Source organism: Ascaphus truei, chromosome 4 (genome assembly GCF_040206685.1).
Source record: "Ascaphus truei isolate aAscTru1 chromosome 4, aAscTru1.hap1, whole genome shotgun sequence".
Lineage (NCBI taxonomy): Eukaryota > Metazoa > Chordata > Amphibia > Anura > Ascaphidae > Ascaphus > Ascaphus truei.
The window spans coordinates 100,753,631-100,766,066 of NC_134486.1; the positions used below are offsets into that span (position 1 = coordinate 100,753,631).

Sequence of the window (12,436 nt, forward strand, 5' to 3'; positions counted from 1 at the left end):
GGGGGGTGGAGCTACAAGGAAAATGGGCGGAGTCTGCCGGCGGGCGCCCAGCTGCCTCTTGCCCGGCTCTTTGCGGCGAGTGGCATCACGCGCTGACTCGAGGCTTGTTGGTGGGTGGAGCAGGCATTTACGTAGGCGGAGCCTCGGGTGATTAACATCACAGGGTCGATTTGACAGCGTTAAGAGGGCGTGGCTTGCTCCAGAGGTAAAGATGAAAGGAGGTGTGTTCTTATTCTCTGGGCGCGGCCATCATCAGCGGTAGGCGGGGCTATAGTAAATAAAGGCGTGGCCTGTGGTTTTGATGCCGTGATCCCTCGGCACAGTGAGTGGCAGGAAGCGCACCAGTTGACACCTACCTATCCCGAGCTCCTGCACAGAGTATCAGCAGAATGGCCTCCCTGCCAGCCGAGGAGGACAGGAAGAGCAAGGTGAGAGCAAGCGGCACACAGTGACTGACCGTCTCACACAGTGCACCATGTTCCCGACACCCACCCTTTACTTTGTACAGCGGGAAGTTTAGGTCTTGCACATATCAGGGACACTTCCTGATTTGCATACCATGTACCTCTTTCAATGTCTTGCATAACTTTGTATTTTATTTGTTGGAGGTATTGATTCTGCAGTCGGCGAAATGCTGTTAACGTAGTAGCTTTGGAGTCTGATATATTTTATTTTTTTAGTAACGCCTCTATGTCACATGAGGAACCTAAGGACCTTTTGAGCCCAGTTGTCAAAATGTGTTTTTCTGTTTGTTTAATTTATTTGTACTTTTAGGTGCCAAGGTTTTCTCACAACGTTTTTGAGAAATAAAATAACTATGCAAAAAAATAAATAAATTATATAGCTTGCCTGCAGAACTAATTATTCTCATGTGGTGACTATGCATTTAAACCCCCTTGTGTGTTACATTTTGTTGCGTCAGATTGCAAATAAATTCTGCTCTGAAATTAGCATTTAAAAAATAAAACTGGTGTATGTGTAACATAATTTATCTAGTAAACTCCTGGCATGGTGCCAACATAAAAATTCCTGGGTTCACCAAAGGAAGACAATTCTATTTCTTTAGAAATGTTAATTTAAACTGACAAGTTATTAATACCATTTAGTTATGCTACTGAAAAATGTTGACACCAATTGCGTTTGTACACTTTTCCTTGGCACGAATATCATATGTTCTGTCCCATATATTCTCTTTTAAAATTTTTTTTTTTTAAGCGCCAACATATTCTGTAACAGCGTACAGTAGGGGTGTAAACACAAAAAGCCTAAACAAATGTGTGCAAAAAAAATTACTAATTTACCAAATAAAGCATTTGTTTTTTTGGACGATTCAGTCTTATTTTTTTTTTTTTTTCACTTGAAAATCTGTAGAAATGTGCCACCTCCAATTAGAAGGTAGATGGATGTTGGGAAGAGAATGGGTTAGGATGGTGGCTCCAGTTTACTTGAGAGCCAGTTTCGGACAGAATGGAACAGTTGGTCACGACCGTTTCGCCACGACCGAGCGACCGCCAGCGTTTGGCCGCAGAGGGAACTTCTGCCGCTGGCCACTTTTTTTTTTCTTAAAAGGGTACATTTTAGCGATTTTAGGGTATGGGGTTAGTCTTGGGGGTTAAGGGCTTGGGGTAAGGGTTAAACTTAGGCACTTACTTTAGCAGCGAAGTGGGTGGTGGCAGGCTGAGTCGCGGCGAAGGCTGGTGGTCATTTGGTTGCAGCGAAACGGCCGTGACCAAATGTCCTTGGCTGTGTTGTAATACCGGGGAAGAAATGTTTAGTGTCTCAGACACAGATCCACATGTGCCTGTTTGAGCGGCAGTCCTGCTCCACCGTGGCTTCCACTGTTTTCTGTGGATGTGGGCCAATACGGTGGGATTTTTTTTTTCCCCCCGTCTGCAAATAGATTTCTTATGGAATGGAATAATCCAGTATAAAGAAATATTAAGAGAAGCCGTTAAGGTCTTGGGAGCTTAAACGTGAGATTTTGGGGAGGAATCTGGAAGAACATTGATTCTGGGTTTGGTTGAAGGAGTGAGATGGCATTTGCATACTGGGAATTTGTGAGATGTACATTTACTTAAGTAATAATCCCAGAACAGGCCAATAAAGCCTCAGGCCTTTAACCCAGCAGGGCATTATTGGCCAGTAATACCCTGTTACACACACACACACACACACACACACACACACACACACACACACACACACACACACACACACACGAGTCAGTGTCTTGCTGCTGCCTCCTGTCCAATCACCACCTCTGTCTGAGTGCTGATCTCACTCATTAAAAAAAAAAAAAGAGAACTAAAGCTGATTGGCTGAAAAACGTGACAGTGCCAAAAATTCCGGCCCATTACTGATTGGTTAAAATTCTTAGCCAATCGGAGTGCAGGGATTTCAATAATGCCTGGAATTTAATAGTGTCTACACTCTATGCAGAGCTTCACATATTTACAATACAGGAGAACAAAGTGCTAACAATGGGGATAAGAGACGCTAACAAATGATAACGTAAGACAAAGGTAGACAATTCCCCCGAAGAGCTTACAATCTAATGTCACTTCACATGAGTGAAGATGGGAATCGGTACCGCTAGTAGGGTCATTCTGGAGCTGCTTTGCCATCAGTGTGATGATTCTTGGGATACTCATGGGGAATATCTACACCCAAAAGTCCTCAGAAAAAAGCAATATGTACTTGTTACATAGTAGATGAGGTTGAGAAAAGATATACGCCCATCAAGTTCAACCTATGCTAAATTTAGACAACAAATACTTTATCATATACATACATTCATTCATACATGCATACATACTCCGGTTTAAGGACACTCACTTTAAGTACACTCGCAAGTAAGGACATATCGCCCAATAGGCAAAAAGCAGCTCACGCATGCGCCTGTCGGCACGTCCTGAACAGCAATACCGGCTCCCTACCTGTACCGAAGCTGTGTGCAAGCGGGGAGACTATAGTGCCAGTTACAAATGCATTATTTACACTAGTTATGCATGTATATGTTGATTGCAGTACAGTACATGCATCGATAAGTGGGGGGAAAAAAAGGTAGTGCTTCACTTTAAGTATATTTTCACTTTACAGTACATACATGCTCTGGTCCCATTGCGTACGTTAATGCGGGGTATGCCTGTATATAGGTCCTGATTGAGCCAGAGGAAGGTAAACAAAAAACCCCAGTGACATATCATCCAAAGATATCTCCTAAGGGAAAAATAAATTCCTTCCTGACTCTTAAGAATTGGCAATCGGATTATTCCCTGGATCAACATTCTTCCCATGTTTACTTATTTGCTATATCCCTGTATACCTTTCCTTTCTAAAAAGATATCCAACCTTTTTTTTTTGAAAATATCTATTGTATCTGCCATCAGCGTCTCCATGGGTAATGAATTCCAAATTTTAACTGCCATTACTGTAAATAATACAAAGGTTGTGGACTGCGGTGCAATTGCTGTTGGAAAAATATGATCAATACTGCAAAAAGAACTAGGTGCAAAAATTTATTGAAGGCACGTTTAAAAACAGTAAGAGAACACTCTTACGCGTTTCGCGTGGTCACCCACGCTTTATCAAGCTCTTTGATAAAGTGTGGGTGACCACGCGAAAGAGTGTTCTCTAACTGTTTTAAAACGTGCCTTCAATACATTTTTGCACCTAGTTCTTTTTGCAGTATTGGTCACATTTTTTCCAACAGCAGTTGCACCGCAGTCCACAACCTTTTTGTATGCCGATACTGTCACGGTAGCTTGCGACAGGCTGTAATTTACACCAAAAACTATATATAAATATATATATACCTGGGTTTGAACTGGGACGAGACTTAAGATATAATAAAGTGAATTTATTCCTTGAGAAAGGTGAACACAACAGATTATACAATAACAGGCAAAATATAGACACTTAAAGATTATGGCAAGAAAGCCAGCAGGATCACAGCCTGCCACTTCTCCCATTTGAGTTGACATCACAGCAAAACAGGCAGGACACATGCATGCATGAAGATCATTTGCATGAAGAACAATGAACAGCATGAACACCTTGATAGAGGGTGGACAGCTGTTTATAAACCTTTCTCCTTCTATTCTTAACCTTAAGCACAGGGGATTGGTTTACAATTACCTCCAGCCACTCACTAACGTGGGAAAGCATTCTGACCCATGCCCCCCTGCTAGTTGGCACATGCGCAGTAGAACTCTGGGGGTCTCATTTCTGAAGCCCCACATTTACATCAGGAATGCCAGCCAGTCTACCATTTGGAGTTCTGGCAGGAAAACCTTTGTTGAAAGGTGTTAATCTGGAACACTTAAGACCTGTTCTGGTTTGGGCCTCGAATAAACAGGGAGGGTGACAAAACTCTTTGAACAGCACTTAAATCCCAGACATAGCGGCGTCCCCAGGGCCATCTGCTACCTTATGGCCCAAAAGAATTTCCTTTTGAACTTATCCATACCTTAGGATACACTATTAAGCATAAAACATAAACGTATTAAAATATCCGGTTCCGTTAGGTCTAGCAGGTCCAAACTTTCCAGTTCTCCTTGCCAGAACTGGGACACCATATGGTCCAAAAAGCGACTTGCTACGACCCAAGAAACCGGAGTTACACAAATGCACATTAAATCATTTTAATACAAAAATCTCCATTGACAAAGAAATCTCAGCTTTTCACTAAATCCCCATTGAAAACAACGGGCAGCTCCGCCATAGACTTTCAATGGTAAATCGCCGCCATTGAAGTCAATGGGGGTTTTCTGCCATTGAAGTCTATGGGAGAAGTCCCGAACTTCAAGGGGGTCCATACTCCGTCTGGTTGGTCTGAGGGGGCTGGAAATGGGCATGCATTAAAGCCGGAATCTTGGCTACATGTCACCCAAATCCCATCCCTCTGGGCATTCCAGAACCGGAGATATGGACTTACACATTTCAACATTTTACACTTAGTCATTTTTCTGAGCTGTTTCTGCCGCCGCCATTGAAGCCTATGGCGCGACCCGCTCTATCTGGTTCGACCCTTATCGGGGGTCCAGGATTCGGGGACCCGGTGGTGGTCGAGTGGGGGGACGCATAGGAACTAGGGGCAAAAAGAATTTTATCCCTAGGTGCCCTAGAACTGTTTATTAATTGACGTTGAACTTGACCCAGTGATTTTAGCTCTTTTGAAGGACATTGTATCCGCTTTGCGGTTTGCGGTCTGGACGGCAGCCAACTAGGTTACCTCGAGGCATCTCCATTGACGTCAATGAGCCCATTGACGTCAATGAGCCCATTGACTTTCAATGGGAAACCGCCGCTCTCCCTCTCGGACGCCACCTGCTGGTCACTACAGGAAACAGGACTAAAACAGCACAAATTCCTATTGATATGCATTGAGCCCTAATGGCGGCCAATGGGGGACCTGCAAAATGGTGCCTGAAAAGGCGGGAAAACTACACAAAGGGCTATAATCATTAAAGAACTATTAACCCTTGTGCTCCCGGATGGATTCTAGTGTGTGTGTGATGCAAACACTGAGTAACCAGACATTACAATGGAACAGGGGAACATGCATTTACATGTCATAACAAGGGTTGCATCACATTTCTGGACCTCAGCCCAGTTAACCCCTTGTCTCCCGGTGCGGTCAGGGGTGGCCAAATGGGGTGTAACCCCTTTAATCCCGGGCCAAATCCCCTCCATCGTCACAGATACTCCTTGGTAGGATCACGCCGACAGCACCAGGATTTCCACAAGGTCAGCAGTGAGTAACTTCATTATATTTGTTACTTCATTCATGTGATCATCCAGTTCCCAAAACCACTTTGACTACCACATAAGATATACCTGTTGTAGGCTAGTGGAGTCTATGTGTAGTGGTGCTTTAAGGGACATCAACATTTTGGATATTGGAGTCCTGAGTTTATAAAGCTGTATTTGTTTGGAGGAATATGAAGATTTAAAAAGTATAATACTTTAATACGTGGACTTTTCCTGGTCAGCATCACTAAGGGTTATTACTCTATTTTTCTTACTGTAAATAACCCTTTCCTTTGTTGCTGGTGGAATCTCCTTTTGTAAATCAGTAATTGCTCACCAAAGATTGAATCATGGAGGTTTGGGGAGATCCCTGGTAAGGGCAGCTCACGTCTGCAATGCAAATAAACTTTCTAATACATAAAACAATCCTAAAACATAATAAATAAAGTCCTGTTATTATCTGTTCTGAGACTGACGGTGATCATGTCCGACACACTGAATGCAGACACTGCCGTTTTTACCTTATGAACCTCTGACTCGAACATCTAAGTAGATATCTAATTATGTTGTAAAACAAAGGATTGCTTTTATATATTGGCGAGTTTAATCACATTGCAGGCAAGAACATGGAACATCAAGAACAGGTATCAAGGGGGTTGCTGTCTTGTCCGCTCTATATTTTTATCCCCCAAACTTGGCGAACCTTCCACATTCTGAGATGCTGGCACGGGCAACGCTATGACAGTCAGGTTCACGCCAGTGGCCAATAGAAAGTTGCAACGTCATCCGTAGATGACTGATTTTTCTGTGGTGACGCTGTACCTTGTTTCCAGCAAGCAAGTGATACCTGTAGTTTAGGGGACTGTGGACCAGCTCTAAGTGATGCCATCACCCCCCCCCCCCCCCACACACACACCTGGTATTCAGGTAAAAAAGTTCTGCCTTAATTCTAGCTTTTCCCTGGTCCTGGGGATGACATATGTATATATAGGGCTCGACAAACTAGGGAAAAACCCACTCGCTGCCCCCTCTCACGACTCTTACCTGCGGTGGGGTGTGGCGATCTCCGTCCTCTCCCCTGCAAATTGTACTCTTTCCCCTGCAGGTCCTGAAAAAATTACTGCGCGGCATCAAATGATATGGCATCACGTAGCGTCCCGTTGTCATTTGATGCCGCATGGCCATTTTTTTCAGGACCTGCAGGGGAGAAGACGGGGGTCATGACCTTTTTGTTGGTCTCCAACGCCACTGGTAGATACTCTCTCCCCCCCCCCCCCCTTCTTCTCCTTTTTTTTTTTCTCCATTGTTTGCAAAGTAATTTATAACTTTCAGAACTTCGAAACCTACTGTAAGTACTGTAGCTGGTGTGCTTCAATTCAGTGTACTGGAGAAAAGCAAAACAGCACAAGATTGGAATAAGCAGAACCAATTACTGTTAGGGATAGTGAAACAACTTGGTTACATGAAGGTTTTTATTTTGACCCACTGTGGGACTGGCCCTTTAACCTTTCTAGTGCCCTATGGACGTATCCCCTGAGGGCCGGCACGCCAGCGGCCCTTATAACTTGAGATCAGTTTCTCTGAAGCGATCATATGATAAAGAGACGCCTGAGTGGGCTGTGGCCTGAGAGCTGGCAGGATGTATCGGCGATGTAAGTCCTGTGGGGAGGGACATATTGCAGCTGTAAATTCTATGTACAGAACTGCTTGAATTGGAATCTAAATAGAGTACAGTACCCAGTTACTGTGCTGGCAAGTCTTTTCCACAGAGTCTTCTTTAGTGTGTGTGTGTTTTTACTTTCGAACTTTAATGATCCCTGGATTTGGGTAAAATAACCACAGTTATTCCGGGGGGTAATAGAACTGATCACTCAGTAGTTGAGACCTGAGAAACTATAACCGGTCTGGGAATATAAACCATGTCACACTGGTAGGGTGTTGTGTTTTTTGTGTTTTTTATTTTATTATTATAATAATTATTACTGCTCTCTATCTCAGATTATATATATATATATATATATATATATATATTAGTGACAAACGGCTTACTCCGGGGCTCCGCCGTCTGTCCGGGACTGTTAGAACACGGTCTTTTAGGGTAGGTTAAATGATGAGACGTCACGTACTGTTCCTTTAAACAGGCTATGCCTGGTTTATTCAGTCCCAGGCACTGAGACTGCCACAGTTTAAACAGAAAACAAAGCCAAACAAAAAGCTGCTCGTCTGAGCGACAACTTAAACTTAGATGTCCCTGACTCAGAGTTGGAAGTGGCTTGTCCACTTCCACCAACAAAATAAGTACCTTTGCAGTCTTTAGACAAACTAACAGAATGAATGAAGCGATTTGGGAAAGAGGCTTTCTCACCCCTCTGCAGTTCAGCAGCCTTCCAGGCTCTTGGGCGGGGCCCAGAGGAAACAGGAAACAGGTCTTATATACCTGAACTCTAATCAGCATGACAGGTGACAGAAAACAGGCAGCAGACAAACTGTGGAATGGAGTGCCTGTACCACGAGGCTGCCCTGTTCAGCTTAGACAGGACAGAAACTGTTCAGTATCCTGGGAGCCCTGTATATGGAGTTTATTACCAACCCCTGGTTTCTGTCACATATCCTCCCCCCCAGCTCAGACCTCGAGGGGTGAGCGACCATGGATATTAGGGAGTGCATCCTTGACAACCCGTCGGCATTGCCATGTTTGTGCCCCGACCTGTGTTCCACAGAAAATTTAAAGGGCTGTAGGCTTAGGAACCACCTGGTCACCCTAGCGTTCTTCTCCCTATTTTGACACATCCAGGTAAGGGGTGCATGATCTGTGACCAATCGGAACTTTCTCCCCAACAGATAATACTTGAGTGTCTCTACAGCCCACTTTATTGCGAGACACTCTTTCTCGACTATGGAGTAATTTTTCTCCTGGGGATTTAGTTTCCTACTTAAATAAAGGATGGGGTGCTCCTCCCCTTGAGACTCCTGGGAGAGTACCGCCCCCAGCCCTACCTCAGATGCGTCGGTTTGGACTACGAACTCTTTGGAGAAGTCAGGTGTGACCAACACTGGTTGGGCACAGAGAGCTTCTTTCAGGCTTCTAAAGGCCTGTTCGGCTTCGGGGGACCACTTTACCATTAGCGGTCCTCTTGCTTTTGTGAGGTCGGTTAGTGGGGTTGCCTTAGTTGCAAAATTGGGAATAAACCTCCTATAGTAGCCAATTAACCCCAAAAAGGTCCTTACTTGTTTTTTTGTGACTGGCCTTGGCCAATTTTGTATCGCCTCTACTTTGAGTGTTTGTGGTTTGAGTAACCCTCTACCAATAGAATACGAGATGGGGGAGTGTACCTGAGACAGGTACAAAAGGTCCCTTATATTGGCGCACAGCAGACCCTTATAATATACTATGGTCAGGGGTGAATGAAATGTACAAAGCACAAGATAAAATAAAAAAAGTTTATTAAATATTTTACAATGTTGTATGGTGTAATTCACTTAGATAAAAATAGACTGGATAAGTCTATACTACTACTGGGTATCCCTAGTCGGTGCCAGTGTGGGATAGTGATCTCATGCCAAATGGCTCAAAATAGGAAGTGTTTGAGGCAGTGTGTGAAAGATCAATGCATACAAATGTTTACTGATACTCAGCCAAATCTTAATAATGTGTGTAGCAAGTCTAGGTTGTATGGTAGCTGCCTGCACTGATGTAATGTGCTGATATGAAAAGGCTAAAGTCCAAAACTAAACAGAAGAATTGGCATTGAAAAACGGGACAGGTTTTTTCCTATTGATTTGGCATTGAAAAACGGGACAGGTTTTTTCCTATTGTAATTGTAGAGTCACCCTGTATATCAGATGGAAGGTCCAGCTGGTGTATGTATCATGATTCTATTAGCTCAAATCACCATATAGAGATGTGGTCTTATACAGGTATACGTGCACCCTGTCTCAGCTACAGTTCTAACCCTTTGTAACTGAGGGAATCATTGCCAGCTCGCATATGTTATATATAGTTTGTGGGTGTGGGTCTTTGCCGACACACCACTACTTTGTATTACCTAACAGTACTGCTGAAATGTTTAGTGCTTCTCATGGCATCTTCACTTGATATCTAGATCGTGCACTCCTTGATACACCCACTTAAAGAGGTGTCCAGCACTGCTACAACTTTGACAGTGCTCCCTGTGCTCACCCACAAACTATATATAACATATGCGAGCTGGCAATGATTCCCTCAGTTACAAAGGGTTAGAACTGTAGCTGAGACAGGGTGCACGTATACCTGTATAAGACCACATCTCTATATGGTGATTTGAGCTAATAGAATCATGATACATACACCAGCTGGACCTTCCATCTGATATACAGGGTGACTCTACAATTACAATAGGAAAAAACCTGTCCCGTTTTTCAATGCCAAATCAATAGGAAAAAACCTGTCCCGTTTTTCAATGCCAATTCTTCTGTTTAGTTTTGGACTTTAGCCTTTTCATATCAGCACATTACATCAGTGCAGGCAGCTACCATACAACCTAGACTTGCTACACACATTATTAAGATTTGGCTGAGTATCAGTAAACATTTGTATGCATTGATCTTTCACACACTGCCTCAAACACTTCCTATTTTGAGCCATTTGGCATGAGATCACTATCCCACACTGGCACCGACTAGGGATACCCAGTAGTAGTATAGACTTATCCAGTCTATTTTTATCTAAGTGAATTACACCATACAACATTGTAAAATATTTAATAAACTTTTTTTATTTTATCTTGTGCTTTGTACATTTCATTCACCCCTGACCATAGTATATTATAAGGGTCTGCTGTGCGCCAATATAAGGGACCTTTTGTACCTGTCTCAGGTACACTCCCCCATCTCCATCACAACACTCCCTTGGCAGCACGCTACTCCATCTAGGGGTTTGAGCGAGGTCTCTTTCCATAGTATACCAATAGAATACCCCAGATACTTGGCCTCCTCCAGACCAATAGTGCATTTAGCGGGGTTAGCAGTTAGTCCAGCAGACCGAACTGCGTCGAGCACAGCTTGGACCTTTGGATGGTGGGACTGCCAATCTTCACTATGGATTACCACATCATCCAGGTAGGCGGCAGCATACCGAACATGTGGTTTTAAAATTTTATCCATCATTCTTTGGAATGTGGCGGGAGCTCCATGTTTGCCAAAAGGCAGCACCTTATATTGAAAGAGGCCGTCTGGGGTTGAGAAGGCTGTTTTTTCTTTTGCCCTTTCTGTGAGGGGAACCTGCCAGTACCCTTTTGTTAGGTCTAGGGTTGTGAGATATCGGGCTTTGCCCAGTCTCTCTACAAGTTCATCCACCCTGGGCATAGGATAAGTATCAAATTTTGACACCGCGTTTAGTTTCCGGTAGTCATTACAAAACCTTGTTGTACCGTCTGGCTTTGGGACTAAAACTATAGGGCTGTTCCACCCACTTTGGGATTCCTCAATTACGCCTAGTTTTAGCATTTTTTTAACCTCTAAACTTATAGCCTCTCTCTTGGCCTCTGGGATTCGGTACGGTTTAAGGTTAACTCGGACCCCCGGTTCAGAGACTGTCATGTTTAATTACGTTAGTTTTACCTGGCTGTGTAGAGAAGATTTCTTTGTTCCTTCTCACTAAACTCTGGACCTCTCGTTTCTGATGCACGGACAGTGTTTCAGCTATGCTAACCTCTGGGTCAGTTTCTTGATTCTCTGACGGACCTGGGGGTACTAGGGTTAACAAGACCTCTCTATCTTTCCAGGGCTTGAGTAGGTTTATATGGTAAATTTGCTCAGGTTTCCTCCTACCTGGCTGCCTTACCCTATAATTTACTTCTCCCACTCTTTCCAAGACCTCATATGGCCCATGCCATTTAGCAAGGAATTTACTCTCCACGGTGGGAACCAGAACTAGTACCCTATCACCTGGAAAAAAAATTCTGACCCTAGCACCCTTATTATACGTATTCCTTTGTGCTTCTTGAGCTTTCTCCATGTGTTCCCTCACTATGGGTAGGACTGCAGCAATGCGGTCCTGCATTTGGGCAACATGCTCTATTACACTTCTGTAAGGGGTAACCTCGTGTTCCCAAGTTTCTTTGGCTATATCCAGTAAGCCCCTTGGATGTCGGCCATACAATAGTTCAAACGGGGAGAAGCCTGTGGATGACTGGGGAACTTCCCTAATGGCAAATAACAGGTATGGTAACAAACAGTCCCAGTTTTTCCCATCCTTATCGACCGCCCGGCGTAACATGCTCTTTAAGGTTTTATTGAACCTTTCCACTAAACCATCTGTTTGTGGATGATAGACTGAGGTTCTGAGATGCTTGATTTTTAGGAGTTTACATAGCTCTTTTGTTACTTGGGACATAAATGGTGTTCCCTGGTCAGATAAGATCTCTTTAGGAATTCCGACCCGGGAAAACAGAAGTACTAACTCTTTTGCTATGTTTTTAGCAGAGGTGCTACGTAGGGGAACTGCCTCCGGATATCGGGTAGCATAATCTAATATTACCAATATATGCTGATGTCCCCTAGCAGACTTTATTAGGGGTCCTACTAGATCCATAGCAATCCGGTCAAATGGTACCTCTATTATGGGAAGGGGTACCAATGGGCTGCGGTATGCTTTGAACGGGGCGGTGATCTGACATTCTGGGCATGAGGAACAATAGTTTGTAAT

General features: G+C 43.8%; 1 protein-coding gene across 1 annotated transcript in view; it reads left to right on the forward strand.

The window, feature by feature from the left end:
• The first annotated feature begins 268 nt into the window (after window positions 1-268).
• SNX5 (sorting nexin 5) overlaps window positions 269-12,436 on the forward strand; it is a 66,019-nt gene continuing 53,851 nt past the window's right edge. The window contains exon 1 of the mRNA XM_075596276.1: window positions 269-428. Within this exon, the coding sequence (XP_075452391.1) occupies window positions 390-428 (39 nt within the window). The 5' untranslated portion in view covers window positions 269-389. The remainder of the gene's footprint in view (window positions 429-12,436) is intronic.